Here is a 27,568-nt window from a genome sequence, read left to right as displayed (position 1 = left end):
TAATGGGTTATGAGGGCGGGTCTGTCTCCTAGAGCTGTCCCTCTCACCAGGTGAGCCCTGCAGGTCTGCACAGTCCCCTGGACAAGCGGCCCACAAAGTTGGGCACCCCTGAACCAATGACTAGGTTATATGCTACATCTCCTCCAGAGTCACAGAAGGCATGGAGCATGCCCGGGATGACACCAGCCCCGACCCTGGGTACCGCCCCCCAGACTAAAGCCAAAAGCCAGGAGCTCCATTCCGGTCTCTCACATGGGTGTTAGGGACCCAGGTACTTGGGACACCTTCTGTTGCCTTTCCGGGCACATTAGCAGGGAGCTGCACTGGAAGTGGAGCCAGCCCACAGCAGGCGTTGTAGCATTATGGGTGGAGCCTCCACCTGCCATGCCAGCACCCCATATGGGCACCAGCACATGTCCTAGCTGATCTACTTCTGATTCACTTCTGATCTCTGCCACCCAGTTCTCATCTCTTAGCTTTCTCTCTTTCTCTTTCTTTCTCTATCTTCCCCCACCCAACCCCCATCTCTCTTTCTTTCTCTCTTGGGCCTGGTGTGGTAGCCTAGTGGGTAAATCCTCACCTTGCAGGCGCCAGGATCCCATGGGTGCTGGTTCTAATCCCAGCTGCTCCACTTCCCTTCCAACCTCCTGCTTATGGCCTGGGAAAGCAGTTAAAGACGGCTCAAGGCCTTGGGACCCTGCACCTACATGGGAGACTGGGAAGAAGCTCCTGGCTCCTGGCTAAGGATCAGCTCAGCTCTGGCTGTTGCAGCCCCTTGAGGACTGAACCAGTGGATGGAAGATCTTTCCCTCTTCCCTTCTCTCTGCAAATCTGACTTTCCAATTAAAAAAAAAAATCTCTCCCTGTCTCTCTCTCTCTTTCTGTCTTTCTCTCTATGTAACTGTGGCTTTCAAATAAATAAATACATCTTGAAAAAAAAAACATGAAAAGAAGTGGAGCAGCCTGGACTTGAACCAGCGCTCATATGGGACGCCAGCATCACAGGCCGCCTCTTAGTCTGTTGCTCCACAACACTGGCCCCTGGCCTGCATTCCTTCTTGCAAGAAGCCAAATGTCTATTTTCCACTCTGTACCAAGGGATTGTCCTCTCCTGACCCGTCTGTTTCCACGTTCAGATGAGGGTTTCCAGCACACAGTGGACATGAGGGAGCACCTGAATGAAATCACAGGGGCCTGATTTTCACATGTGGAGAGGGCGTCCCTGCTTCATCTTCAGCCTGTGCCTTCTGCAATTTCCACTGAAACACAGGGCAAGGTGGACCTGCCCCTGCCCCTGCCCACAGCCTGGATTCACTCTCTCCTGCTCCCAGCAGGCAGCCTGGCTCGCTGGACCGAGCCTGTGCTGAGCTGTGCGGCAGCAATTAGCTGTCCATTCTGAGAAAGCCCTGCCACACGTGAATCCTGGCCACTACTTCACAGAGGGACCCAGCCTGCCCAGGCCCTGCCCGCTCACCCCTACACTCCTTTCCTTCTTTCCCTTCTTTGTTCCATCCACCAGCCTTTGCAGCTGTCCCCAAAGGTCTTTGCTGTTGGCAGGGAGTTGGGGCTGTGTGCCAGGCAAACCGAAAATGCCAGCGGCCCCTTCAGGGAGTAACTCTAGTGGCTGGCTGGCTGGCTGGCTGGCTGGCAGAAACTGGAGGCTGTGGGTACACACTAAGGCCTCCCCATTCCTGGGTGACAACTGCCAAGGCCCAGGAGCCCCCAGTAGACTGAGCAATCATGGCTGCCCACACCACAGTGCCCCTGGCCAGCACTCTTTGCTGGCAGGCTCCCTGCCCTGTGCCCTGCCCCATGCTTTCAGGGGAGCCAATAAGCTGCCCAGATCCTGGCCCAGGCTCTGCTTCTGGGTGCAAGCAAGCTGAATCCCACCTGTCTGGCATGAGATGTGGAGCCTGGCTTCTCCTGGGTCAGGCACTTATTATTATTCTTATTTTTTAACTTGGCTTTGGAACTGCTAACAGGATCCCAGTTCTTCGGGCGTAGTGATCCTTCCTTCCACCACATCTTCATGCTGTTTTGGGCACCATGACTGGCCTGTTTCAACACCCCGAGTCAGAACTGGCCATTGTCCCAGGGCTTGGGAGCCCTTCCAGGTGGCGTTTCATAAGATGGCCACACTGACTACTTTCTCTTTTGGGGGGTTACTGTGGATGTTTTACAAAGATTCACATTCTCCTCTAAACCCAAAGTGATTCCCCACCTCCCAGTTGGCTGCATCTGTCCTTCCTGGGGGGTGCAGGGCAGTGACAGACCCCTCTCAGCCACAACAGGTCCCTTCCCCCTCCAATCCCCTACCCAGCACTGTGAGCTCGGTCCTACCTGTGGGGCTGATCTCAAACAGGTGCTTGCCTGGATCTTCAGGGCCAGGAAGCAATTCGGTCACCTGGGTCCCTTGTAGGGAGATAGATCCCTGAAAGAGACAGACACAGAGGGTGTGAGATGGCTGTGGCAGGGCTCTGTCCTCCAGAGTGCAGAAGGCCGGCTCCCTGGTGTAGTGTGTGTGTGTGTGTGGGGGGGGGGGGCCAAGTTAGGCACATGCAGTGGGATGAGCACCCCTCACATGAGGAGCGTGACTGTCCAGCTCAAGGCAAGGAAGGAAGTCCCGCCAATGCCGGGCTGTCCATCTGCCTTCCTTCCAGCCAGGGGAACGTGGGGCACTACAGAGCACGAATGTGTGAGTTTAGCTCTGCCACATCCCCACTGGGGACAGGTTTCAGCTCGTATACACTGAGTGAGCGGCCACCCACGAGGTGCCAGCCCAGACAGTGACACTCAGGGGTACAGGCATCCCTCAGAACCAGGGTGGAAGAGACCTCTGCCCTACTCCCCAGGGCCCAGAGCACACAGGACACAAGGACACTCAAGTGTCCTCTAGGAACCACCGCTGAATGTGCATGTAGCCCACGCAAACCTATTGTCCACTAGAAATCAGTCATCCCCAGGCTGCTGGCACTGCTGGATACAACGTAAAAGGCAGCAAGTCCCACAGGAAACAATGACAGGAAATATTGGCCATGTCCCAAACATGGCAACGCTTTTCCTAACTCACTGTCATTGGCAGGTGGGTGGATCCTGAAGATTCACAGCATATAGATACAGACCAACTGTATACATCACAGCAGGCGGGCTGTGACCACTGTATACATCAGAGAAGATGGGGTGTGACTACTGTATACATCACAGGAGGTTTCCTGAGTGCTTATTCTAACCTGTGTACAGTGCTCTCCCATGTTAGTTCCTGGAGTCTAACAACATCACCGCATATTTCCTCTCCCCTGTGGGACATCTCCCAGCAATCTCACCATTTGCTGCACTCATGCTGCCCTATGTGCCGTGTGGGGTTTTTTGGACCTCCCACATTTCCAGTCAATGGGATTCGGGGAGCACAAGGCCCTCAGCATGGCCCGTGTCAGAGGAGCTGTCCCTGAGAGCACCGTCTGCTCCACTACCAGTCAGGGCCCTTGAGACTGGGTTGCAGTAAATGCCCTGCTTTCTGCTTCTTCCTCTGAGTGCATCTTTTTGGTGTAGGTATCTTAGGTGGGCGCACCTCCCACGCCTGCTGCACAACAAGGCCCACCACATGAAGCCTGTTTTAAACTCCAGCTCAAGTTGGTGGTGTGGGCTCAGGCCCCGATTCTGCTACGGTTGCTTAACCTGGCAGCATCCCATTTCGTTGTAACAGAAGAACAGCAGTGTCTCGTGATGCTTTTACGAGCTTGGTAAGAAAAAGTGCTCAAAAGACCAGTGTTGCGTCACAGTGGCTGAAGCTGCTGCCTGCCATGCCAGTAACCCACGGTTCATGTTCCAGCTGCTCCTCTTCTGATTCTGCTCCCTGCTGATGTGCTTGGGAAGCATCAGAAGATGGAGCAAGTACTTGGGCACCTGCACCTACACGGGAGACCCAGACGAAGCTTTTGGCTCCTGGCTTTGGGCTGGTGAAGCCCTGGCTATTGCGGTCACTTGTAGTTGAACCAGCAGATAGAAAATCTCTCTCTTTCTCTATGTAACTGTGATTTTCAAACAAATAAATCCTTTTCTCATCTTTTTTTAAAAAATATTTAGTTATTTTTATTACAGAGGCAGATTTACAGAGAGACTGAGAGAAAGATGTTCCGTCCACTGGTTCATTCCCCAAATGGCTGCAATGTCCAGTGCTGAGTTAATCTGAAGCCAGGAGCCAGGAGCTTCCTCTGCATATCCCATGTGAGTGCAGGGTGCAGGGGCCCAAGGCTTTGGGCCATCCTCTATTGCTTTCCTAGCAGGAAGCTGGATTGTAAGTGGAGCAGTTGGGAAACAACTTGCAGACAAAGGATTAGCATGTGGAGCCATTTTGTGGGCACCCAAGTAAATAATTTTATTTTTAAAAGAATTAATCATTGGGACATTGTGAGACCAGGGACACAGTGGAGTTACACTTTCCACTTAGCCCATCTTGGTGATGACTGCACATCAGGCCCCGACCCCGCGCATGCTCCCACGAGTGTTCCCCCTCTTGTCTGCTCCAGGAGGCACCTCCCACGGGGCGGGCGGGGCTCAGCCTTTTCCATGGCAGCAAGGCCGGGTGGCGTGTTTACCTTCGGGCGCTGGCTTTCCAGACCCGCCAGCCACGAGACAGAACCAGCTGGTAATTATTGTAAGTGAATTAGCAGTTGTTTTCTTGCTGGGGAACTTGGAGTTCCCGGCAGTGAACTGGGCCTGCAGCTCCTAGAGGGGGGGTGGGGGTGGGCCAGAGGCACTCCTGGCTATGGCGATGAGGAGAAGTCTCTAATCACGGGTATTTGGCTTCCGCTCTGGTCTCCATGTCTGTTTTCCCTACAACGGGAGTAATCACATTGATGGCGACATGGCTTTGGACTCTGGGTAAAAGGAAAGGCAGCGCTGGCTCCTGCTGGCTCTCCGCCTTGCTGGATTTCATCCAGAGGCCATGTGGGGAACGTGAGATGAAGCCCACGCAGGTGAGAGGTGAAGCAATTGTGCCCGGGAGCCCAGAGCTAGCCAAGGGCCAGCCGGGATGTGGGCTCTGGAAATGGATGCTGGAGCCCCATTCTGCACCCTGGGTTTGCCCACACGAGCAATGGCAGCCATCAGCTGACCCTATGGGTCAGTCACCACTTTGGAGTTAACTCTCACCGCCCAGGTGAATTCCAGTGTGGCCCTCATCAGAGCAGAGGGTTCTCGGGTGCCTCGGATGCCTGGGTTCCTCTGCCTACCGCAGCTCAAGATGGTGGCTTTGCTTCTGTGGGCTCCACACTGGGGTGAGGGCTGAGTGTGGAGCAGCGACTGGTGTGTGTATACATTGGCTGTCCCATTCCTGGCATGACTCCGGCAAACACTGTGATGAAAGTGGCAGTGTGAGGTGCCCAGTTGGCTGAGACAATTGGGGCGGGTCTCACCCATGGATGTAGGCATCTTCAACTGCCCCCTAGGGTAGCCACCCACACTGGTGCAGAGTTCCCAGGCTATGGGCCGTCCTCTACTGCTTTCCCAGGCCACAAGCATGGAGCTGGGTGGGAAGTGGAACAACCAGGACACGAACCAGCACATTTATGGGATCCTGGACTTGCAGGGTCAGGATTAGCCAGTTGAGTCATTGTACCGGGCCCTCTCTCTCTTTTTCTTTCTCCCTCTCTCTGTCACCCTACTTTTCAAATAAATAAGATACATCTTTTTAAAAAAATAAGCTTTTAAACCATATAGTACTATTAAATGTTGTTATATTGGCCAAGCTGTTTAATAACACAGCAGTCTTCCTTTATCCAAAGCTTTTGCTCTTTGTAATTTCAGTTTCCTGTGAAACTGTGGCATGAAAACATGAAATGGAAAATTCCAGAAATTAACAGTCCATCTGCTTTCCTTTGTATGCTTTATGAGCAGCATGATGAAAATCCCATGCTTTCTGTCCTACCTGGGCTTCAACCAGCCCTGCACACAGAGGAGCCACGCCGTGGGCACTCCCAGCCCATGAGCCCCTCCACGGCTGTCTCGGCAACCACACTAGCAGGCATCACCTCACATCACAGTGCTTACGAACCGTCCCAGAAACCTTTATTTTATTAATGACGTCCCCCAAATGCGAACTTTAGCTAAAATCATTCTAGCTGATTATTATAATTCTTACTGTGCCTACTTTACACATCAGACTTTGTTCCCCAAGATGTATGCCTGCATAAGAAAAAAAACCCATAGCAGATCAGATACATGCGTCTGGTGGGGGGTCTGGCGACACATTCCCCACACACCAAGGGCAGGTGTTGTGATCACTCCCTTGTTCCTCTGGGTGGATATCAGGAGATATAGGGCACAAGTGCTCAGGCCACCTACTTGCCATATAGGCCCTTGAGGACATGGGCTGATGGGAGGGACGCTGTTCTGCTGTGATGGGTCCAAGTACCAAGCAGGGTGCTGTAGGAGATTTGGTTCTGGCCTCTAGCTGTGACCTATTGGATTTGAGCCTGCCAAGAACCCCAGTAAAAGCACTCACGGAGTCAGGTCACCTTCTCTGGGTGGCCTCCGCAGCTGCCTGCACCGGGAGTGGGCCCATGGCCTCGCTGGAAGGCCCAGGGTTCCATGCGGTGGTGTGGGGTTGGGGTGTCAGGGGAGAAACTGTGATGCGCCTCACTGCTGTGTCCGGCCGTGGTAGCCGGTGGCTACACCCAGTGCTGCCATTGAGGTAGATGTGGCCAGAAGCTCGCCGGCCATCAGAGGCAGGTGGCTCCAGACCTCCCTGCACCTGCATGGACGCTGCTGTGGATTTCAACCTTGCCTCGCTGCTCACCTTGCCCTCAGCATTTCCGAGCCTGCTTGCCAGGCCTGGAACAATCTGCAGCTCCCTCAGAACTAGCTGCTCTGGGCAGGGGCTGTCTGGACCCTGCCCCTCATGTCAGGAGGTGTTGGTGGGGACACCCCACACCCCGTTCCCCGGGTTACAGCTCCAGGCTGGAGGCTGCTCTTCCGTGCCTGCAGTTGCTCCTGCCATGGTTTGCGGGCTGGACAATGTTTCTGGGCGCCTTCCCCCTCAGTGACTGTCCTAGCCTAGGGGTCGCTGGTCATGGGGCAGAGAGCACTTAGAAATTCCTGAAATGAAAAAGCATTTCAGAAGGCTGAGCATTTAGCCTGGTGGGTAAGATGGCTTTATCTCACATTGACACAGCTGGTTGTGACCGCCGGCTCTGATTTTTGCTTCTGGCTTCCTGCCTACACAGACTGGGAGGCAGTGGCACTGGCTCAAGTGACTACTGGCTTCTGGTTGTCTGGTGGGAGCCCTGGAGTGAGTGCTTGGTTGCCAGCTTCGGTCCTGGCCCAGCCCTGACCAACGCAGGCATTTGGGATGTGAAGTCGTGAATGGCTCCTCCTCTCTCTCCAGTAAATAAAAAGTTAAAAAAAAAATAATTGAAATGTATGCACTTTTTTCCCATAGGCATTTTCCATGTATTTCCCCATTTTTTTTTTCCATGGAGAGTGAAACATCATACTTTGTACCCCGTATGCCCAGCTCCTGCCTGGAGTGGCCTGGTTCGGTCGTTTTTATGAGAACCTGGCAAGGCTCTGAGGTACACGGTGCCTGTGTGGGGGAGGCCACAGTGCTGTTGAGTTGAGAAACAGTAAGGCTGGGAGGTGTGAGGGTAGTTTGATAAACTGACCTGCCCTGGCCTGACTGTGCCCAGTGCACTTGCTGGGCACCTGCTCCAGTTGCTAAGGACGCACAACCCATCTGCATCCTTTCCAAAGGCTGTGATCCATTCAGAAAATGTCCCCACCATCACTGGCAGCCCTGGCTGGGCAGCAGTCCCACAGCAGTCCCACAGCAGCCCATCAGAGCGGGCTCCATTATGCTGATAAACTGTCCTGCAGTATTCTACCAGTGCATTAAGGACCTAGAATGCCCAGAGCATCAAGAAAAGCAATTTATGCTTTTTCTCACAGTGAACAGAACTTGCTTCTTGGCCATCTCTGTGTCATCAGGTTCATTTTTCTGCCTAGTAATTGACAAGACTCTTCTAGCCATTACTGAAAATTATCTGGGCCTGACTGAAAGCAGGATTGATCTGTTGCAAATGGCAAGACACATGGGCCCTGAGAGCTAATATCTGCACTGACTTCAATGAGCAGCCCCACACAGAAGCTCCTGACATTTGCGCAAATGACCAGAGATGACGCAGGTAGCTCAGAAGTAGATTTCAAGTAACTCTCTCCCTGACAGCAGTGAGCTCAGGGTGAGTGCTGAAGAACTCAGGGGGTGGGGGCAGTGGTGCAGCCAATTAGGCCACCACTTGCAAGGCAGGCATCCTATATCTGAGGTTCTGGTTCTCATCTCGGCTGCTCCGCTTCCAACCCAGTGCCCTGCTAATGCACCTGGGAAGGCAGCAGAGGATGGCCTCTGCTTGGGCCTCTGCCATTCACATCGGAGATCAGAGGGAGTTCCCAGTTCCTGTCTTTGAACTGAATGAGACCAGCCATTGAAGCTATTTGGGGAGTGAACCAGCAGGTGGAAGTTCCTCTACCAGTCTGCCTTTTAAATAAATAAATGCATTTATATGGATTTATAAATAATGCAATAAAAAGGATCACTGTGGGGGCATTTGTCACTTCACTTTATTCTCCCTGGAGGCGTCACCACAGTCACTTGCTCTCCTTTCCCACTGAAGTGCAGAAGAGCGCCCAGCACTTGTTGCTCTCAGAGGTTCCCAGGTAGGGCCCTTGCTTCCGCTCCCAGCTCCCTTGATTCAGTCTTCTAACTCGGCTTCCTTCCACCGAATCTTTGTATAGTCCTCTCCATTCAAAAGCAAATGATTAATTTTTTTAGCTGAAGGGCAGGCTTTACAGCTCATCTTAGCAGTGCTCCATTCACCTGAATCTCAAAGCTCATACCTTCCTTTGCTGTCAATTCGCCAGGTACGCTGTTGGCATGTTAATGTCATCAAAAGCAAGGCAGAGAATGAAAAGATTATAAAATTGCATCCTGGGGCCACATTGATTTTGTTTTGGGGGACTTGGATGCTTGGTGCTGTGCCTCCAGCTATAGGCTGCAGCCTAGGTTGCCTTGTACCTAGACAAGTGCTACACAGCTGGGAGAAAAGCAGCCAACAGCTGGTGGGCATCCTGGACCTGGTTAATGGCAAATTTGTGCTAACTATATCAGTGTGCCAGCATAGTTGCATTTTATTTCATTTCGCTTCTTGCATTTTATTAAGATATGTGGGGGATTTTGGAGCCATGGATCCCCAGCCTGGCTCTGGCTGGCCTGCACAAGTGCCATTTGGCACCAGGTGCCCCATGTGCTCCTGCGCGCAGGGACTGTGGATTGAAACACGGAAAGGGGTAAAGTGATGTGTGGGGTGGAGGACTGTTGAGGAAATATGTTGCAGGTGATGAATCATTTCTGAGGGACTTGCATCGACAAGGCTGACCATGGAATGCATGTTAGAACTGGGCCTCCTTAGTAGCTCAGACAGAGCAGTGGACAGCATACCCAGATGCACATGGAGGATCTGGGTCTGCAAAGGCTATTTGGTACCATAGCAGTGAATGGAGGGCAGAACAAATTGGTCAACTGCTCCAGCCTGGCATTGACAGCAAATATGTGGGTGAATGGAGACTCTAAGGTGGACTGTGTAAACCAATTGACCTTGGAAGGATTTCTTGATCCTTGGATATGCCAGATCAACAGCATTGCAGAACTATCAAAACCACTTGAGCAGAACCCTTGGAGCATACTCCACATCAGGGACCCTGGGATCCACATTGGGTGGGCATTCCCCATCCTTGGGTACTGGGGCGGTTGGGGAGGATGGGGCTACAACTTCTCTCCTAATCTCCCTTCCCCCAGATATGGGAAGAAGAAAAAGAAACAGTGGAAACAATGGTCTCACCCACTTTCCCCTAACCCTCGATACTTCCCACCCTAACCAACTATGTAAACATCATCAAAAATAAAACGAAACAGTATTAGAAAAAAAAAAAGAGTGATGCCGCTTGTGACGTTGACATCACGTATCAGAGCACAGATGTTCTGCGTCTTATGTGGTCTCTCCCTGACGCAGCTGGGAAAGCAGTGGAGGCTGGCCTGAGCGCTTCAGCCCCTGCCTCCCACATGTGAGACAAAGGATGAAGTTCCTGACCCCACTCCAGCTGATCAGCCATTTGGGGATCATAATTCTCTCTCTCTCTCTCTCTCTCTCTCTCTCTCTCTCTCTCTCTCTCTCTCACTGCATGTCTCCGTATCCATCTGTGGTCTTCCCAAGCATTCTGGTAGTAGGACGGTAGGTCCTCAGAACTGCCTGCACAGCTTCTGTCTCATCCTATTGGTCAGACTCAAGAGGAGGGGAGACAGACTCCATGTGTCAGGAGAAGGTGTGCGTGTAGAGGAAGGGGCAGCAGTGGGCAGCCCCACCTTTGGAGAACTTCCAGCACATACTGCTGGGAGAAGGAAAAATTAACACAGAGCACTGAGAACAGAGCCTGGCTTGGGACACACAGGAGTTAGTTTTTATTTTTATCCAAGCTGTCACTCCAAGCCACGAGGGATGGTCAGTGCCAGTTGCCTGCATTCGACCCCCCAGATGGACTGGCCAAATATCCGTTGGGTCCAATTCCACACAGGTGTGACTATGCTTATGTGTAAAAACAAAACAAAACAAACACAACACAGGAAGAGCTGGGGTTCAAAGGATGAGATACCTGAATTATCTCAGTGCAGGTGCCTGGTTGGCCACCTGCGGGTCCTTCCACAGATGGGTACGGAGGGGGCTGAACCCCAGGCACTGTGATTCTTTCCTCTACGCTGCAGTCCTGCAGACCACCTACTGAGCATCAGTTTTTCCACCTGTACAATGGAGATTAGTTGTACCTGCCCTTGACAGAGAGCTATGAGACTCAGAACATCATGGCTGTTTATTTAGCAAGTATTTGCCAGGCTTCTGCGATGTGTCAGGCATTGTTTCAGACACTGACACACAGAGATAAACAAAACAGACAAAATCCCAACCCTGATGAGCTTACCTTCCAATGGAGGAAGGCAACCCCCAGGCACCTACACACACAGTAAAATATTTTCTCCCAAGGCTCTGACGTGGGGCACTCCTGCATTCAGTCTCATTATTTCTTAATAGAGTAACACGTATTCCTAAGCATCCACGGTATGTCAGGCACCTTGCTAGGGGACGGGAAGAGAAAAGTGGGAAGACAGACAACCCCCCAAAGATGGTCACAGCCTAGAAAGGAATAGACATTTCGGTAAGGAAGCGTTCCAGAGAGCAATAGCAATGGCAGAGTAATTGCAGCAACTGCCTCCAGCTGGTTTGAGAAACAGCTTACACAAGCAACCTGCTGGATGTACAAAGCCTCCAGGCGAAGGTAGGCTGTTGGGTGGGCAGCCCTGGGGGGCTGTGTGCACAAGAGACAGCGCCTCAGTCACACCCAGAACCCTGAATGCAGAGCTCTGCCCGGTGAATGCCACCACAAGGGTTCACAGGCAGACAGGCAGCGACACCACAGACGGCTGCTCACCGCAGAGGGGTCTGTCTCCTGGTGCTCCCACAGGGGACCCTTCTGCTGTGGCCTGATGCCAGTCAACCCTCTACCCTCATCCAAAAATGGGGACGGCCCAGGCACTTCTGTCTCTAGCTCCAGACACCTCTGTCTCTATGTACGTGACATGCGCTTGGCTGTGCTTGTCTGAGAAACAGCAGCCCTAGGAAAATGGCATTGGTGGGACTGGAATCTACTCTGTGGCCTTCCTCCCTTTTAAACATGTCCGGTTTCCGTCTGTCGGTGTTAGTGTTCACTCCCAGAAGTGCACCTGCTTTCCCAGCACTTTCCCCTCCTCCGATTCCCAAGCTTTCACTCTAAATGTTAAATCAGTTCTCCAGGACTTCTTACAGCCTGGTGTCCCAGCACTCATTATCCAGGGAGGAAAACAAAAATAGCACTGAAACAGCAGCAACGTGGCCTGCTCTCACAGTGTTGTTTACATCTTCCTTGCTATCACCTGCAGGTGCACCAGCCAGCAGGGGGTGGGGGGGAGGGTTCCTACTCTCTGCCTCACCCTCAGTGGCCAAGGGCTCCATCTGCCCCCTTGCCCCAGCCCAGCGGGGGCTTTCCTGGTCTCATCTGCTTGTTTATACCATCCCCTGCTCCTGTTTTGTGCCGTGGGACAATCACTTCCCTGTAGGAGCTCTGATCTCCAACAAATCACCCCCTTTGCCACCCTGAATAAGGACCCTTGGTGTCCAACCTGCAGGTCCCACTGCTGCCCAGCTCTGTACCTCAGGAACTAGGGCTCCTCCTCAGGTGTGGGCGGCCAGACACATGGTCCACCAGGCCTCCTGTGGCATCCTTGAGTTTTACTCACACTCATACCCCTCTTCCTGGCACCTCCACGGTGCCAATGGAGCAGAGAGAGCCTGTGCCACCTTTCGCCTGGCTATGCGAAGAATGCATGGCAGTGGCCCGGTCACATTCTGGTTTTGACTTGATCTTTTCCAGTGTCATTTACATTTTAAAACAAATCTAGGCTCCAGTGCCATGACAGAGTAGGCTAAGCCTCGGCCTGTGGCACCGGCATCTCATATGGGCACCAGTTCATGTCCTGGCTGCTCCACTTCCCTTCTAGCTCCCTGCCTGCAGCCTGGGAAAGCAGTGGAGGATGGCCCAAGGCCTTGGGACCCTGAAGAAGCTCCTGGCTCCTGGCTTAGGATCAGTTCAGCTGCAGCCATTGTGGCTATGTGAACCAGTGAATGGAAGATGTTTCTCTCTGTCTCTCCCTACCTCTGCCCCTCTTTAACTCTGACTTTCAAGTAAAAATAGATACATCTTTCAAAACTAACCTAAAACATGGGCTTAAATGAGCACATACTTAATTTCAGCACTGTGAGCAGATTAAACAACACCAAGCATGTGTTTTTAGCACCTTGCTCTGAAAGCCTTCTGCAGGGAGCACTAAAATCAACACTTTGTTCATTCCACCTATTGTAGAAGTTAGACTGATGCCTGCATGTGGCTTCGGCAGTCAGATGGTCCTCCTCCTCCTCTACTACTGCCTCAATCTTTTTATTTTTTTTAAGATGTAATTACTTTTATTGAAAAGTCAGATTTACAGAGAGAAGGAGAGATGGAGAGAAAGATCTTCCATTCGCTGGTTCATTTCGAAGCTAGGAGCTTCTTCCAGGTCTCCCTTGTGGGTGCAGGATCCCAAGGCTTAGGGCCATTCTCGACTGCTTTCCCAGGCCACAGGCAGGGAGCTGGATGGGAAGCGGAGCAGCTGGGACACGAACAGGTGCCTGTACAGCATCCCAGTGCGTGTAAAGCGAGAACTTCAGCCACTCAGGCTACTGCGTCAGGCCTACTGCCTCACTCTTTCTCCTTGCTTACGTGAGGATCTTTCTTTAAAAATATTTGTTGATAAGTAGTATGTTTATGTCATGAATTCCTGATTTTTAGAAAGGGTTATTTATTTGCTTAAAGGAGCAGCAGAGATGGAAAGGAGAGGCAGGTTCCACCCTCTCTCTGGCTCACTCCCCAGATGGCTGCAACAGCGAGGCCTGGGCCAGGCTATAGCAAAGGGCCTGGAGGATGTCATCCCTGGGTGGCAAGGTGCCAAGCCCTTGGCCATCTTCTGCTGTTTTCCCAGGGGTGTTAGCAGGGAACTGGGTTGGAACTAGAGCAGCTGGGACTCAAACAAGCACCCCAATATAGGATCATGGTGTCACAAGTGGTGGTTTAAAGTGCTGTGCCACAGCGCTGATCCTAATTCCTGATTCTATTTTACTCTCAAGTTTTTTAACCTGCTTAGGTTTTTTGTTTTTTGGGTTTTTTTTTTTTTAAAGATTAATTTATTTGAGAGTCAGAGTTACAGACAGAGAGGGAGACACATGAGAGAGAGAGATTCCATCTCCTGGTTCACTCCCCAGATTGCCTCAATGGCCAGGGCAGGTCCAAAGCCAGGAACCAGGGGTTTCATTTGGATCTACCATATTCATTACAGGGACCCACATACTTGGACCAACTCCCGCTGCTTTCCCCAGGCCATCAGCAGCAGAGAGCTGGCTCAAAAATAGAGCAGCTAGTACCAGAACTGGCACCCATAGGGGAAGCTGGCATTGCCAGTGGGGGCTTAACCCACTGTACCATAACCAGCCCTTAACCAGCATTGTAACTACCAGGCCAAATGCCTGCCCCTCTACTGCTAATTGTTTTATAAATTTTCTTCTTTTTCTTTCTTTCTTTTCTTCTTCTTCTTCTTTTTAGAGACTCATTCATTTTTGTTGGAAAGGAAGATTTACAGAGACATCCACTGAGTCACTCTCCAAGTGGTCGCAACGGTCGGAGCTGAGCCGATCCTTAGCCAGGAGTCAGAAGCCTCTTTGAGGTCTTCCATGTGAGTGCAGGGTCCCAAGGCTTTGGGCCGTCCTCTGTTGCTTTCCCAGGCTACAAGCACGGAGCTGGATGGGAAGTGGAGGAGCCAGGACATTAACCAGTGCCCATATGGGATGCTGGTGCGTGCAAGGGGAGAATTTAGTCAACAGGCAACTGTGCTGGACCTGCTTTTTAAATTGTCAAGTGGTATCTCTGCTTTGAGGTCCTCTTTGGTTTTCATTATTTAAAAAATGATTGATTTATTTATATTACAAAGTCAGATATACAGAGAGGAGGAGAGAGAGGGGAAGATCTTTCGTCCGATGATTCACTCCCCAAGTGAGTCGCAACGGCTGGTGCTGTGCCGATCTGGAGCCAGGAGCCAGGAACTTCCTCCAGGTCTCCCACGGGGGGTGCAGGATCCCAAAGGCTTTGGGCCATCCTTGATTGCTTTTTTTTTTTTTTTTAAAGATTTATTTATTCCATTACAAAGTCAGATATAGAGAGCGGAGGAAAGACAGAGAGGAAGATCTTCTGTCCAATGATTCACTCTCCAAGTGAGCCGCAACGGAGCGGTGTGCGCCGATCCGATGTCGGGAACCAGGAACCTCTTCCGGGTCTCCCACGCGGGTGCAGGGTCCCAAAGCTTTGGGCCGTCCTCGACTGCTTTCCCAGGCCACAAGCAGGGAGCTGGATGGGAAGTGGAGCTGCCGGGATTAGAATCGGCGGCCATATGGGATCCCGGGGCCTTCAAGGTGAGGACTTTAGCCGCTAGGCCACGCTGCCGGGCCCTGGTCCTCATTTTTAAAAACATCCACTCAGTCCTTCTCATCCCAGAACCTTTGGCAAGTGCTGCTTTACAAAGTGGATGAATTGCTGTGGTCTCCTTCACACTGGCTGAGAAGTCAGCCTGGGGCCGGCTCAGCCTGGCCTCCTGTGCCGCTGGTTCCCTGACTGCCTGAAGCCGTCGTCTCTCCAACTGTGTGAGGCTGTTGCCCCCAATTCTCCTTTCCCTCGAGGCCTGCAGGTGCCTCCAGAGCATCCATGCTGTCTCGTGGAGTTCTGGCCCATGAGGAACCAGAGGCAATGTATTGTTCTTTTCTTTTTTTAAGGTGTATTCGTTTGAGAGGCAGAATTATGCAGAGAGAAAGGAAAGGAAAAATCTTCCATTTGCTGGTTCACTCCCCAAATGGCTGCAATGGCTAGAGCTGAGCCGGTCGCAGGCCGGGGCTCTAAGGGTTTCTCCCACCTGGGTGGGGACCAACCTCTGCTGCTTTCCCAGACACATCAGCAGGGAGCTGGGTCGGAAGTGGAGCAATCGGAACTTGAACCGGCTGGCACCCAGATGGTCTGCCGGCACCAGAAGTGGAGCCTCTACCCCTCCAAGGTTTCTCAATCTGTCACCCTTCACTGGAAACCTGGATTTGGGTTTGGTTTTCTCATTCTGCAGGAAGGTAGCAGGTATGCGTGCCTGGAGCTCTCGGTCTTCCTTACTTGCATTCTATCATTTAATGTTGTTTTATTATTATCAAATTCCTTTTTGTTTTCCCCTTTGGTGCTATCATCAGCTACCCTGACTGTATGGTTTCATTTTGAAATTAAAAAAAAAATTTAGGAGAAAACAAGGCTCTTTTGCTGCTTTGTTTTATATTTATCCCCAGCAGTCTGTGGGTTCCTGAGCAACCCACTTCCTCAGCAGCTTGTCACCCCTATTATTATTATGGGCTGTATCTTTTTCTTCCCTTCTGATCTTTTCACTTTCAGTCCTGCTCTGTTGGACGCTGCTCCATCTGTTTCTTTCTGTTCACATGTACTTGTTTATCTTCATTGTGTGTTTCAGCCCTTCTGCTGATTCCTGTCTTTAATTGTATCTCTTCCTTTGAAAGACAGACACAGATCTGCCATCCTTGGGCTCATTCCCCAAATGACTGCAAGAGCCAGCGCTGGGCCAGGCTGAAGTGTAGAGCTCCAAACCCAATCTGAGTTTCCATGCTGGCAGGGACCCCAGCCCTTGACCCCAGGGTGTGCAGTAGCAGGAAGCTGCAAGTGGAGGGGGATCTTGAACCCAGACACTATGATAGAAACCATGTGCATTCCAAGGTATATTTTTTTAAAAGATTTATTTGTTTTTATTGAAAAGGTAGATGTGCAGAGAGAAGGAGAGACACATAGAGGAAGCTCTTCCATTTGCTGGCTCTCTCCCCAAGTGACTGCCTCAGCTGGAGCTGAGCTCTCCAAAGCCAGGAGTTAGGAGCCTCCTCGAGGTCTCCCATGCAGATGCAGGGTCCCAAGGCTTTGGGTCATCCTCGCTGCTTTGCTAGGTCACAAGCAGGGAGCTGGATGGGAAGTGGAGCAGCTGGACTTGAACTGGCGTGCTTATGGAATAGGTTGAGGCTTAGTCTGCTATACCATGGCGCCACCCCCATTTCCCAGGTGGTGTTAGGCAACAAGCCAAACACCTGTCACTCCTTTGGTTTTCATAGACTTTCTTTTAAGAAACAGGTATTCTAATTGCCAGAGTCTGCCTACTCTTGCCATCCTGTTGCCTGCTTATTTATCTTTCTCTCATTTTCCCTCCCACTTTCTGGATTATTGTATTTAATCTGTTACATTTTCCATGTTGCAATTTGGAAATGACGCTCTGCCTGTCTATCCCATCCTGCTTGCACATGAAGCAAGCCAAGAAACCCGTAGGCAAAGGACCGAGAAAGCCAGACTCGAGTGAGTCCCCAGGCAGGGGAGAGGAGATGGGCTGTTGAGCCAGGCGTCCAGCACAGTTCTCAGGTCTCCAGTGGAGGCTCCAGGCACGATGGTGGCAAGAAGACCCGGGGTCCCCTTTAGGGAACCCAAAGGCTGTGTACGCTGGGAGCACTGGGGCCAGGGATCGGGTAGAGCTGTGGCTTAAGGGCAGACTCTCTTTGCCTTGTCTTTGCATCTGAGCTCATGCAAACCACCTGCTCCTTCTCCAACTGGACTGTCCTTCGTGGCTTTATTCTCTGTCAGATCATGACCCTCCTGCTTGAAGGAGGAGGCGGGGGAGAGGTGAAGGCTTTGGAGAGAGCCCCAGGGGCTGGGGGGACTGGAGGGAAGAGGGTGATTCAGGGTGAGGCAGGCCTTGCACTGAGAGCTCTGGGAAGCATTGGGGAGGACGGGCTGACCTCTCCCTGACACTCCCATCAGCTGTGGCAGCCACCTGACAGGAAGGGCGCTTTGTCACTGTAGACAACAAGCAGGGCACAGGTTTCCAGGAACCAGATCCTGGGAATTAGTCCATTACATGTAGCTCATGCAATTACACAGAAATGCGTGGGGCTCTTTTGTGGCGGCATAGAGGGAGCGAGCTGAGAATGACTGGACCAACAGTCCCCCTTGAGAGCGGGGCTCAGGAGAGGGGGCTGCATTCAGAAATTAGACTTTGTTGGGGAGAGGGCTTTAGCAAGGGGAGTGAAAGTTATAAGGTGCCATGAGACTTTTGGAGTGTTAGCCAGGCCTGGGTGGCCACAGCAGCCCTGGGCAGAAGCTGGCACCTGCTGGGAGGAGCTGGCTACTTTCACAGACCCAATGTGCAGCCTGATGGTGAATGTCCTGGTGCCTGGTCCATCCAGGTGGCTTACTTGGGGTACTAACGCCCCTACTTTATTGGCTGTTTCCACCAAAAGCTGTTTGAGGCCTGGGAAGAGTGTCAAAGGAGGGAGACAGATGTGCAGGTCAGGAAAGGGTGGGGGCAGAAATGCCTTGTGGCACCAGCTGATGGGGATGCCCGTGGCAGGTCGCTCCTTCCATCACAGGTGCAGCCTGGGTGACCTCAGGGTCATTAGCACCTGCCTTCAGGCACCTGGCCAAGGATGGGCCGAACTCCAAAATGCTGGGGATCCTGGCAGCTTCTGGTCACAGTCATTGGAGTGACTGGCCAGCCAGGAAAACCGACATACTGCGGAAGGGTCATGGCAGAGGTTGGGAGGGAAAATGGTGGTGCCCAGCCTAGAGGAGGACTCTAAGACAGGGCTGTGGGGTGGGGGCAATGGCAGGTGGCAACATAGGGAGAGTAGGAAGGTTATGGGGCAACACGTGGGCTCAGATCTAAGTGCCCAGATGCCGGGGTTTGTCCTCGGTTATGCCAATGTTCCCCAGTTCGGTCCTTCTGCAGGCAGCTCTTGGAAGTTGGAGTTGAGCAGCCATGCACACTTCCCATGGGTGTTTTGACGACTCCTCGTGTTCTCATTTTATAAACGAGAAGGTCTAAAGCCAGATAACAGCTCAGCGACTGCAAGGGACTGCACGGCTGGCGCTGCAGCCAACGCTGTGATGTGGGACTTCCGGGGTCCTGCTGGCTCCCCGCTGAGACCCTCTATAGCAAATAAGATGTTTTCTGCCACTTTCCATTCTCCCAGGTCCCTCTCTGGGAGGCCAGACAAGCTCAGAGCCTCCCCCTTCTCCTGGAAAGCTACCCTACCCTTGCCCCAGATCTTCCTTTGGGGCTACCTTCGCCTTTTGCTTGTGTTGCTGTTCGTGTGAAAGTTGATTTTTCTGTTGCATTTTATGGTTTTAACCTGGATATATTTTGTTTTATTTATTTATTTGAGAGGAAGAAAGAGAGATAGAGGGAGGGAGAGAGAAGCCCCTAGCTGCTGATACACTCCCCAAATGCCTACAGTGGCTGGGGCTGGGTCAGTCTGAAGCCAAGAGCCAAACACATCTCATCTCCCCTGTGGGTGGCAGGGGTCCAAGCACACTGGGGCCATCGCCTCTGCCTCCCCGTGCCTGCACCTGTGGGGCGCTGGAATCACAGCTGCAGCTTGAGCTCAGGCAGCACAACTGAGCTCTATGTCCTGACAGATGTCTGATTTGCTAGGCCAAACATCTGCCTCACAAATAGATTTAATGAAGGTGAACTTGATGTCACTGCCATAAATGAAGGCCAGACATACTCTGCACATCAGAGGTGACCTTTAGAATAAATACAGGAGGTATTGGGACTGGCATGGTGATAGAGTGGATTGCTCTTCCACCTGCAGCACCATTATGCCACATGGGGCAGTTCCAGCCCTGTTGCTCCACGTCCTATACAGTTTCCTACTGCTAGTGTGGGAAAGCAGCAGGGGACGGCTCCAGACCTTGAGCCCCTGCAGTCATGTGGGAGACCTGGAAGGAGCTCCTGGTTCGTGGCTTTGGATTAGCTCAGTTCTGGCCATTGCCACCATTTAGGGATTGAGCCAGCAATCGGCTTTCTCCTGTGTAGGCCCCATCTCCCAAGGGTTAACTCCACAGTTTAGCTTGTTTCTAAAGGGTAACAGGATGGGCAATCTTGGCCTGATACATTTAGCCCCTGGCTTGACTGCAAGTTACTCTTCCCTGCTTCCTCTTTGTTAAGATGCCCCCAGGGGAGCTTAGGAGTTGCTTGAGCATTGGGATAATAACTGGGAGGAACTAGGAAGACTATAAAAGATGCAGGCTGACCCCAAATAACCGGCATTCTGTTTACAAGAGTGACCCACTGTGTGTTGTCTTGTGTTGTCTTGTGTGTTATCTTTTTGTAACCCTAGTCCCTCCGCTCGGCTCGGGGTACGCTGCGACGCGGGCGTTGCCGACACTCCTGCCCTGTCTCACCCCGTGCATTATTTTAAAGAGAGGAAAGTGATTGGCCACCCTCATTCTGCACAGCGGCTGTACTCTGGCTGACCTGGGAGAATGGAAAGTGGCAGAAAAGGGCCATTTCTTCGCCTGAACTTGACATCAGCCCCAGGCTGGCTCCCAGGTGCCTCCTGACGACCCCCCCACCCCAGAGGCCCTCTCTCTGCCCCCACATCGTGAGGGCTACAGACGCCCCCACACCGAGGCACTGAGGCTCTTGACACTGAATGAGGGAGGGGGTCTGACAGCTCCTTCTGACTTGGTGTCGTGCCAGGGCATTCTGGGAGAGCATCATTTTGGATTCCTCTCATGGTTCCCCCTGATGAGACATGGCCCCGTCTCCACGTGCAAGGAAGAACAAGGCCCCGCCTTCACGTGCACAAATTTACTTCCAGCAGCCCCACGGACGGCAAAACCCATGGCCATGCCAACCCCATTATGCACAGTGTAGCATTTGTGTGTAAGGCATGCATATACACCTTATACACTGGACCACCTCTACATGACTTCTTTCACTTCATACAGTATAAATGCCGGGGAGATGGTTGTTAATGTTGCATTGTTTGCGAGATGAGCAGTATTATACAGTAAAAAACAATATATGTTCAATATTTGATGCTATTTGTTTCTTTTAAAATGGTTTCCACCTGTGGTGAGCTGAACCCGAGCATGCAGAGCCCATGGACAGGAAGCGTTCAGGGTTCTGGGTTGCTCAAGTCCACGCTCCTTGCGTGAGCAGCATGTAGTGCCCCAGGTCACGCATGTGCGCGGTCCAGACATGGCCAGGACACACCTGTTGCTCTGAGGGAGTGGATGTGTGCAGCTGGCATGAGAGGGCAGGTGGTGGAAGCATGTTGGGGGGTGTGCTGATGGGAGACAGGGTGCCAGACACAGGGCTTTCGCAGGGAGTGGGTCTCGCCGCTGGGTAACATTACAAAAGGAGTGGGTGCACCTGTGTCCTTTTTGGGAGCACAGAAGCTGTGGGTGTGTCAAGCCAGCTGTTGGGCCAGGACCAGGGGTCCAAGCATCATCCCCATGGAGTCAGTGGGTCAGGCAGTGGAGTGGGGAGTGATTCAGAAGGGAGAGTCTCTCTGTGTCTCCCCATCCTGGGAACAGGTTACCCAGAGTTATGGCCCCAGAATAACACCCTCCCCCACCTGTCAGGACCACGGGACATGTGCCTCTCACCTGAGGCTTGGTCTCATCTTTGTCCTTGTAGTAGAAAAGCTGGTCCCCACGCAGCACAAACCAGCGTTGCTGCCAGTTCTTCATGATACTCCTCTGCTTCTTCAGCCAGCCAGCCTTCAGCACAGGGCCCGGCTTGTGGGGGCAAGGTGGCCGCCCAGGGCTCCGGCTCTGCTCCCCCATCACCAGACTTTTGGAGCGGGCTGCAAGCCAAGAAGACATCCACATGGTGAGTGAGAAGCTTGGCACATCTGTGGTCAGTTCCTGATGCTTAATACCCTGTCCTGGCATCCAGCTGCCCTGTTGCCTGGCCTGGGAGCCAAGGCCAGCAGCACTGAGCCTGCAGGGCCGAATTTCCCTTGGGTTCAATAGAGCATGTGCTGGAGCAATGCAGTAGCAGCTGCCTGAGGTCTCCCTATGGCAGATGTATGGCCTATGGCAGGTGTACGGCCTATGGCAGGTGCATGGCCTACGGCAGGTGTACGGACTATGGCAGGTGTACGGCCTATGGCAGGTGCATGGCCTACGGCAGGTGTACGGCCTATGGCAGGTGCATGGCCTATGGCAGGTGTATGGTGCACGGCAGGTGTACGGCGTATAGCAGGTGCATGGCCTATGGCAGGTGCACGGCCTATGGCAGGTGTACATCCTATGGCAGGTGCACGACTAGCCTGCTTAGTTACCTTCTGGTCCTCCCTGGGTTCCTAGGTTCTCATTTTTACAGGTTGGCTCATCCGTGCATGTATCTAATCATGAATATAAGCATGCATATATGCATCTATCTATGCATTCCCCCCTCCATCCATGTGTCCAACCACCTGCACACATGCCTCCACCCTGCATCCAGGCATCCATCCAGTCTTACCATCACTCACCCACGCATCCATCCACTCGTTCTCCCATCCATTCATTTGACAACCCATTCATATATGCATTCAGCCATTATTATTGAGTGCCTGTTCTGTGACAGGGACTGTTCCAATAACTGGTGATAAAGCGGTGAAATAAAAGCCACACAGACATGTGCCTCCTCCTGGAGCTTGCATTCTAGCAGGGCTTCTGTTACGTGGGCCCCACGATATCTGGCCTCTCTCACAACCCCAGAGTTCCACATCCTAATCCTTCAGGTGCCTGTCTCCCCACTGCGGCTCCTCCTCCCCTTCTTATCCAGGTCCCTCCACCAACCAGCCCTGACATCACATCCCTCCCTTCAATTAGTCTCCAAATCAGATGTCACTTTCCCTGCTTTCTTCTTCCTTTCTGTTCCCCTTACTGAATCATTGCAGATACACACGCCCCTTGTTGGTCTACCTCCTGACTCTTACCTCCAAAACACATATGCGGCTGCCAGTGTGTCTGGGATGGAAGGGTTCTGTGGGGATGACTTTGTCTACGTGGACAGCACATGCTGTTACCTCCACTTTCCACATGTGCAAACAGGCTGGCAGGGGCGGAGACAACCGTCTGAGGCCCCACCACACAGCCAGGTGGCACTGCCTGCTTTTCTTGAATCTCACTTTACTTGACTTTCACGTCTGCTCACTGAATCCCTTCCTGAAACCACTTTAGTTTCCAAACGTGGGTTTTATCATCGTTTACTCCTTTCCCCCAGCGTGGCGACAGTATTTCCTATGCATGCAGCAGACCCCACCTCCGAGCTGGCAGTTCAGCGTCCTTTCCTAACGCAGCTCCAGGCAACAGAACCATGCAGCTCCAGCCAGGTTTCTGGGGGAACACGAGTGCACACACACGAATGTGTGAATGTGGACATGCAAATGTGTGCCTCATTGGCTATCTGGGGACCTTATCCAGGTGGTCAGCCCCCGGAGAAGGGACCACCAAGGAGGTTTGGGGAGGGGAGCCTGCAGACTCAGGAGGAGCCCTGGAGGCCTGGGGTCCTCTTGGGAAAGGATGGTGCTGTCAGTCCAGTGAGGAGAGGCAGGGATGGCAGGCAGCGTGTCCCTGAGGCCTGCTGGCCATGGTGTGCACAGGGTGAGGGACTGGGGGCAGGGCAGTGATGCATCCAGGTGGAACACACTGGGTGCTCCTTATCTGAGATGTATTCACTAGGAAGTCAGAGATGGCCTTGAGTGTGACAGAGAGTGGAGCTTGAGAGAGGAGGCTGTGGGCCTGGGTGTGCATGCAGGAGGAGCTTAGGAAGTGTGCACTGAATAATTACAACGGGAAGAACAGTTGCGTGCTGACACCTGCGCAATGCCCCCACCCTGATGCTGTGTGGGAATTACTCTGTTTTGCTCCTGACAAGTGATGCTACTTTCATCTTACAGATGTGCAAGCTGAGGTCTGCAGAGGCGGGGCCAGCTTCTGAGACCACGCTGCTGGCAGGTGGTACTGCTGGTTTATGAGTGTGAGTTTATCTGAGGTTCAGGGCTTGTTCACTGAGCCTCATTAGAACATAGGCACCCAGGAGACCTCCCGGGGGCCTGAAAAGAGGGGGTGCTGGGAGGAGAACCCTGAGCCACGTGGCATAGAGAGCATGAAGAGGAGCACCCAGAGAGATGGGAGAACAACCAGGGTGACACCATCATAGAAGATCCCAATGGGGCCAACCAAAGGGGCTAATGCTTGCTAGGGGAAGGGATGCGGCGATGGCCATGGCACACTGTAAGAGCTGCTTCGTGGAGACAGAACTGAGGTGAGTGGTGATGGTGGAATCAGTGCAGCCAGTGGACACAGAGAACTCTTCCTGGATAGGAAGGCCTTGGGATGGGGACATGGAATGGAGGGACGACCCCTCCCATATGAAGACTGAGAGACCCATGGGTGTTTAAACGCAATTTGCCTTGTGGGAGTGGAAGTAAAGGTCAGGTGGGGAGACGGGTCAAAGAGGGAGCTTCCCAGAGATGCCAGCACTTGGAGCCTGAACACAGGCAGGTGAAGCAGCCGGGACAGCAAGACTCTGTCGTGGGCTGTGGCAGGAGGCAAGGAGGCCTGGGTGGGTGTGGGCAGGGATCCCACACCTCCCCTGCCCCAGGGAGCTGTCTGTGCCAGGTGCTGACTGCAGCCCGCACTCCCTCCGTATTGCTGCCACCTGGACTGCACCTGGGTCAGAACGTGTGGCTGAACCCGAATAAGGCATCGTGAGCTTTCCCAGTCACCAGGTGTCAGCGGGTCAACTCTCATTGCAGTCGCTCTGGTCCAGCCTTCTTGGAAAAGCTGGACAAGAGGGAGAATGTGGACCTGGTGTGGTAGCCTAGAGGCTAAAGTCCTTGTGTTGCATGCACTAGGATCCCATATGGGCACCGGTTCTAATCCCAGCGTCCCTGCTTCCCATCCAGCTCCCTGCTTGTGGCCTGGAAAAGCAGTAGAAGACAGTCCAAAGCCTTGAGACATTGCACCTGCATGGGAGATCTCGGGGAGGGTCCTGGCTCCTGGCTTTTGGATCGGCGCAGCTCCAGCCGTTGTGGCCACTTGGGGAGTGAATCAGCAGACAGAAAATCTTCCTCTCTGTCTCTCCTCCTCTCTCTATAGCTGACTTTCCAATAAGTAAATCTAAAAAAAAAAAAAAAGAGGGAGCACACATTCCTCCCTGGACCTGGAATGAGTGGACAGGGCTGGGGTGGGGCTGCGTGGCATGAATCATTTCACTCCCTCCCGAGTCACCAGTGGCTCAGAGGAGAGGAATGGCTGACGCCGCCATCCTGGCATGGCTGAGCCAGGATTCAAAGCCAGGTCATGGTCTCCAGGGACACTGCGATTCTTCCCAGGGCAGAGCTGAGCAATGGTGGCCAGCTCCTGAGTACTTCAGACCAGAGGCAAAGCAGGAGGAAACGTCTCATAGGCCAGGTCTTACAGGGACGGGATGACTTTGTCCCTCGCCACCCACCCCCCCCGGGGCTAAGGACTGAGTGGGATGGGATCACACGTCACTCAAACACAAGAGGTCCAAAGCTGGAGCACAGGCTAAGGGTATTCAAGGACCAGGGATGGGCACAGGGGCTGTTCAGCCAAGGAGTTGCCATGGCAACACCGGCGGTGGGGCAGGGCCAGCAGCCCCAGCACCGGGCACTGTCTCCTGCCCTTTTTCCATGGCAGTTAGGGGAGGCTCGGGGGTCTATCGTCTGTCAGTACTGGGAGGGAACACAAGAGAAAAGGACGGTGTGTGCAGAGGAGCACGCGCGTGTGATCAGGAGAGGTGCGTAACGGTGTGAGCTCGGCGGCAGCTGTAGGGAGTTGTGTATCCTGTCCCAAAGGGGAGGGGAGCTCAGGGAGTGTTTATAGGCCTGGTCATCACAGGTTATTGAGGTTGCGATTCGTCAACAAGTCGTTATATGGGGGCAACTGGACTGCATGTATTAAAATAAAAAACGTGTGCATTCTGTACTCCCTGCAGTTCTGCTTCTCGCCTCTGTCCTCCGGAGACAAACATAAGCACACGGGACTTCACAGCCAAGGACCATCTATCTCAGGGTGAACTTGAATTCCAATGATTGATACTGGAAATGCAATTCCCTCCTACCCAATCATTTTTTCTTAATTAAAAATGTATTGATTTATTATAACGGCAGATTTACAGAGAGTGAGAGAAAAACAAAGAGAGATCTTTTAACTGCTGGTTCATTCCCTCAAATGGCCTCAATGCTGGCAGCTGGGGTGGTCTGAAGCCAGGAGCTTCGTCTGGGTCTTCCATGTGGTTGCAGGTGTCTAAGTACCTGTGCCATTCTCCCCTGCCTTTCCAGGTGCATTAGCAGAGAACTGGATGAGAAGTGGAGCAGCTAGGATTCAAACCAGCATCACAGGGCATGCTAGTGGCACAGGTAGCAGCTTTACCCACACTGCCACAGCATTGGCCCTTCTCCCAAAGTTTTAAAAAAGTGTGGTGGAGGCAGGTGGGGAACATGGATGTTTGTCCTTGTGGCTTGAGATGCTGGTTGGGACTCCCACATCTCAGTTGCCTGGGTTTGATTCCTGGTCCCAATTTCCTGCTAATGTGCACCCCTTGAAGCAGATGTGATGGCTCAGGTAGCTGAGTCCCTGCCAGCCACGTGGGAACTCCAACTGATATCTCAGCTCTTTCCTCCTAGCCTCCACTGGTGCCCACTGGGGGTACCCCGGGAGTCAACCAGTGGCCAGGGTTTCTCTCTCTCTCTCAAATAAATAACACATAATTAAAAATAAAAATAAGCATGCAAAAAGCGCAAAGGTCTAGCAGTGGGAAAAGAGTTGACTACTTTGCACTGCATCCCCGTTACAAGAGTGTTATAGAAATGTACAAGAATGTAAATGACATTGAAATGTGTAGGTTATGTAGGCGCATGGGACCCAGAAGTATGTTGTATTTGGTTTTTGGTTTTCATATTTTGGAATACTGACCCATAGATAATGAAATATCATGGGGACAAGGCCTAAATTCAAACATGAAATCCAGATTTGTGTTTCACATCTATCTTATGCGCAAGGCCTGAAGGCAACTTTATTTGGTATTTTTAAATCATTTTGCACAACCAGCAAAGTTTCACAGCATGGAATTTTCCACTCGTGCTGGCATTGTGTTGGCAGCCACTCACAAAGTTTCAGACTTTGGAACAGTGCAGACTTCTTGATGAGCAATACTCAACCTTGTAAGTGACCATGGCCAGCTCCCCTTGGAATCCAACCCCTTAGAAAGTGGCACCTTCACTTCCTGCCCTACTACCTTTTGGAACCCACTGCAGCCAGGCCCCCCAATCTCTGTGCCACCCAAAACACCCTCATTGCTCCCTCTGAGGGCCAGGCCAGCCCTCTCGCTCCTTAAAGCACCCAGTGCCTGACCCCACTTACCCCTCCTTCTTTCTGGCTACTTCCTGCCCTTTTGCTACTGCAGTGACCACTGTAGTCTCGGTTTCTTCCCTTTCTCCAGCTGAGTGCCTGAGGCAGGTCCCTTCTCATGACTGAAACACCAGCAGTGCCCTGGGCAGCTCCAGCCTGGACTCGAGACCATGAGTCACGCTGCTGTTTAGACGCCTCCAACATCATAAGTCCAAAGCTGAACTCTGGGTCTTTCCCTGCCCTGGAGCCTGCTCCTCCCTTGGTGTCCCCTAGCTTGGCCAGGGCAGCTCTGGTCATTCTGAGTCACCACTGCAGCCTCCCTGCTCTGCCATCGCCCAGTGCAGCCCCGTGCCCACAGGTCAGGTCAGGGAGAAGCTTCAAAGATGACAGTAGACCAAATTGCTGCACGTGAAGCCTGAAGCATGCCCAAGATCACGCACAGTAGAAGAGCCATCCCCACAGCTCCCAAGACTGGGGACCCATTCTTGGCCCTACCCTGGCCTCTGCTGCTCCTGGCCACACCTGTGCCTGATGCCTAGCTCGGCACACGACACCTGCAAGGATTCTTCTCTGGTCTTCTCTTTACTCGAATACCATTTCCTGCCCTTCC

At 52.5% G+C, this 27,568-nt stretch overlaps 1 protein-coding gene across 7 annotated transcripts in view; it reads right to left on the bottom strand.

Annotated features, from left to right (window-relative positions):
- The window catches only part of ARHGAP22 (Rho GTPase activating protein 22), a 173,421-nt gene that overhangs the window by 88,963 nt on the left and 56,890 nt on the right, over nt 1–27,568 (bottom strand). For all 7 annotated transcript variants that reach the window (XM_058671124.1, XM_058671123.1, XM_012926400.3 and 4 more), the window contains 2 exons: nt 21,193–21,392; nt 2,341–2,431 (listed from right to left, as the gene is read on the bottom strand). In XM_058671124.1, coding sequence (XP_058527107.1) covers nt 2,341–2,431; nt 21,193–21,392 — 291 coding nt within the window. The remainder of the gene's footprint in view (nt 1–2,340; nt 2,432–21,192; nt 21,393–27,568) is intronic.

The sequence above is a fragment of the Ochotona princeps genome, chromosome 13, assembly GCF_030435755.1.
Source record: "Ochotona princeps isolate mOchPri1 chromosome 13, mOchPri1.hap1, whole genome shotgun sequence".
NCBI classification, from domain to species: Eukaryota; Metazoa; Chordata; class Mammalia; order Lagomorpha; family Ochotonidae; genus Ochotona; species Ochotona princeps.
Note: the sequence above shows the minus strand (reverse complement) of the source record. Positions and strands in the feature narration are given on the sequence as shown.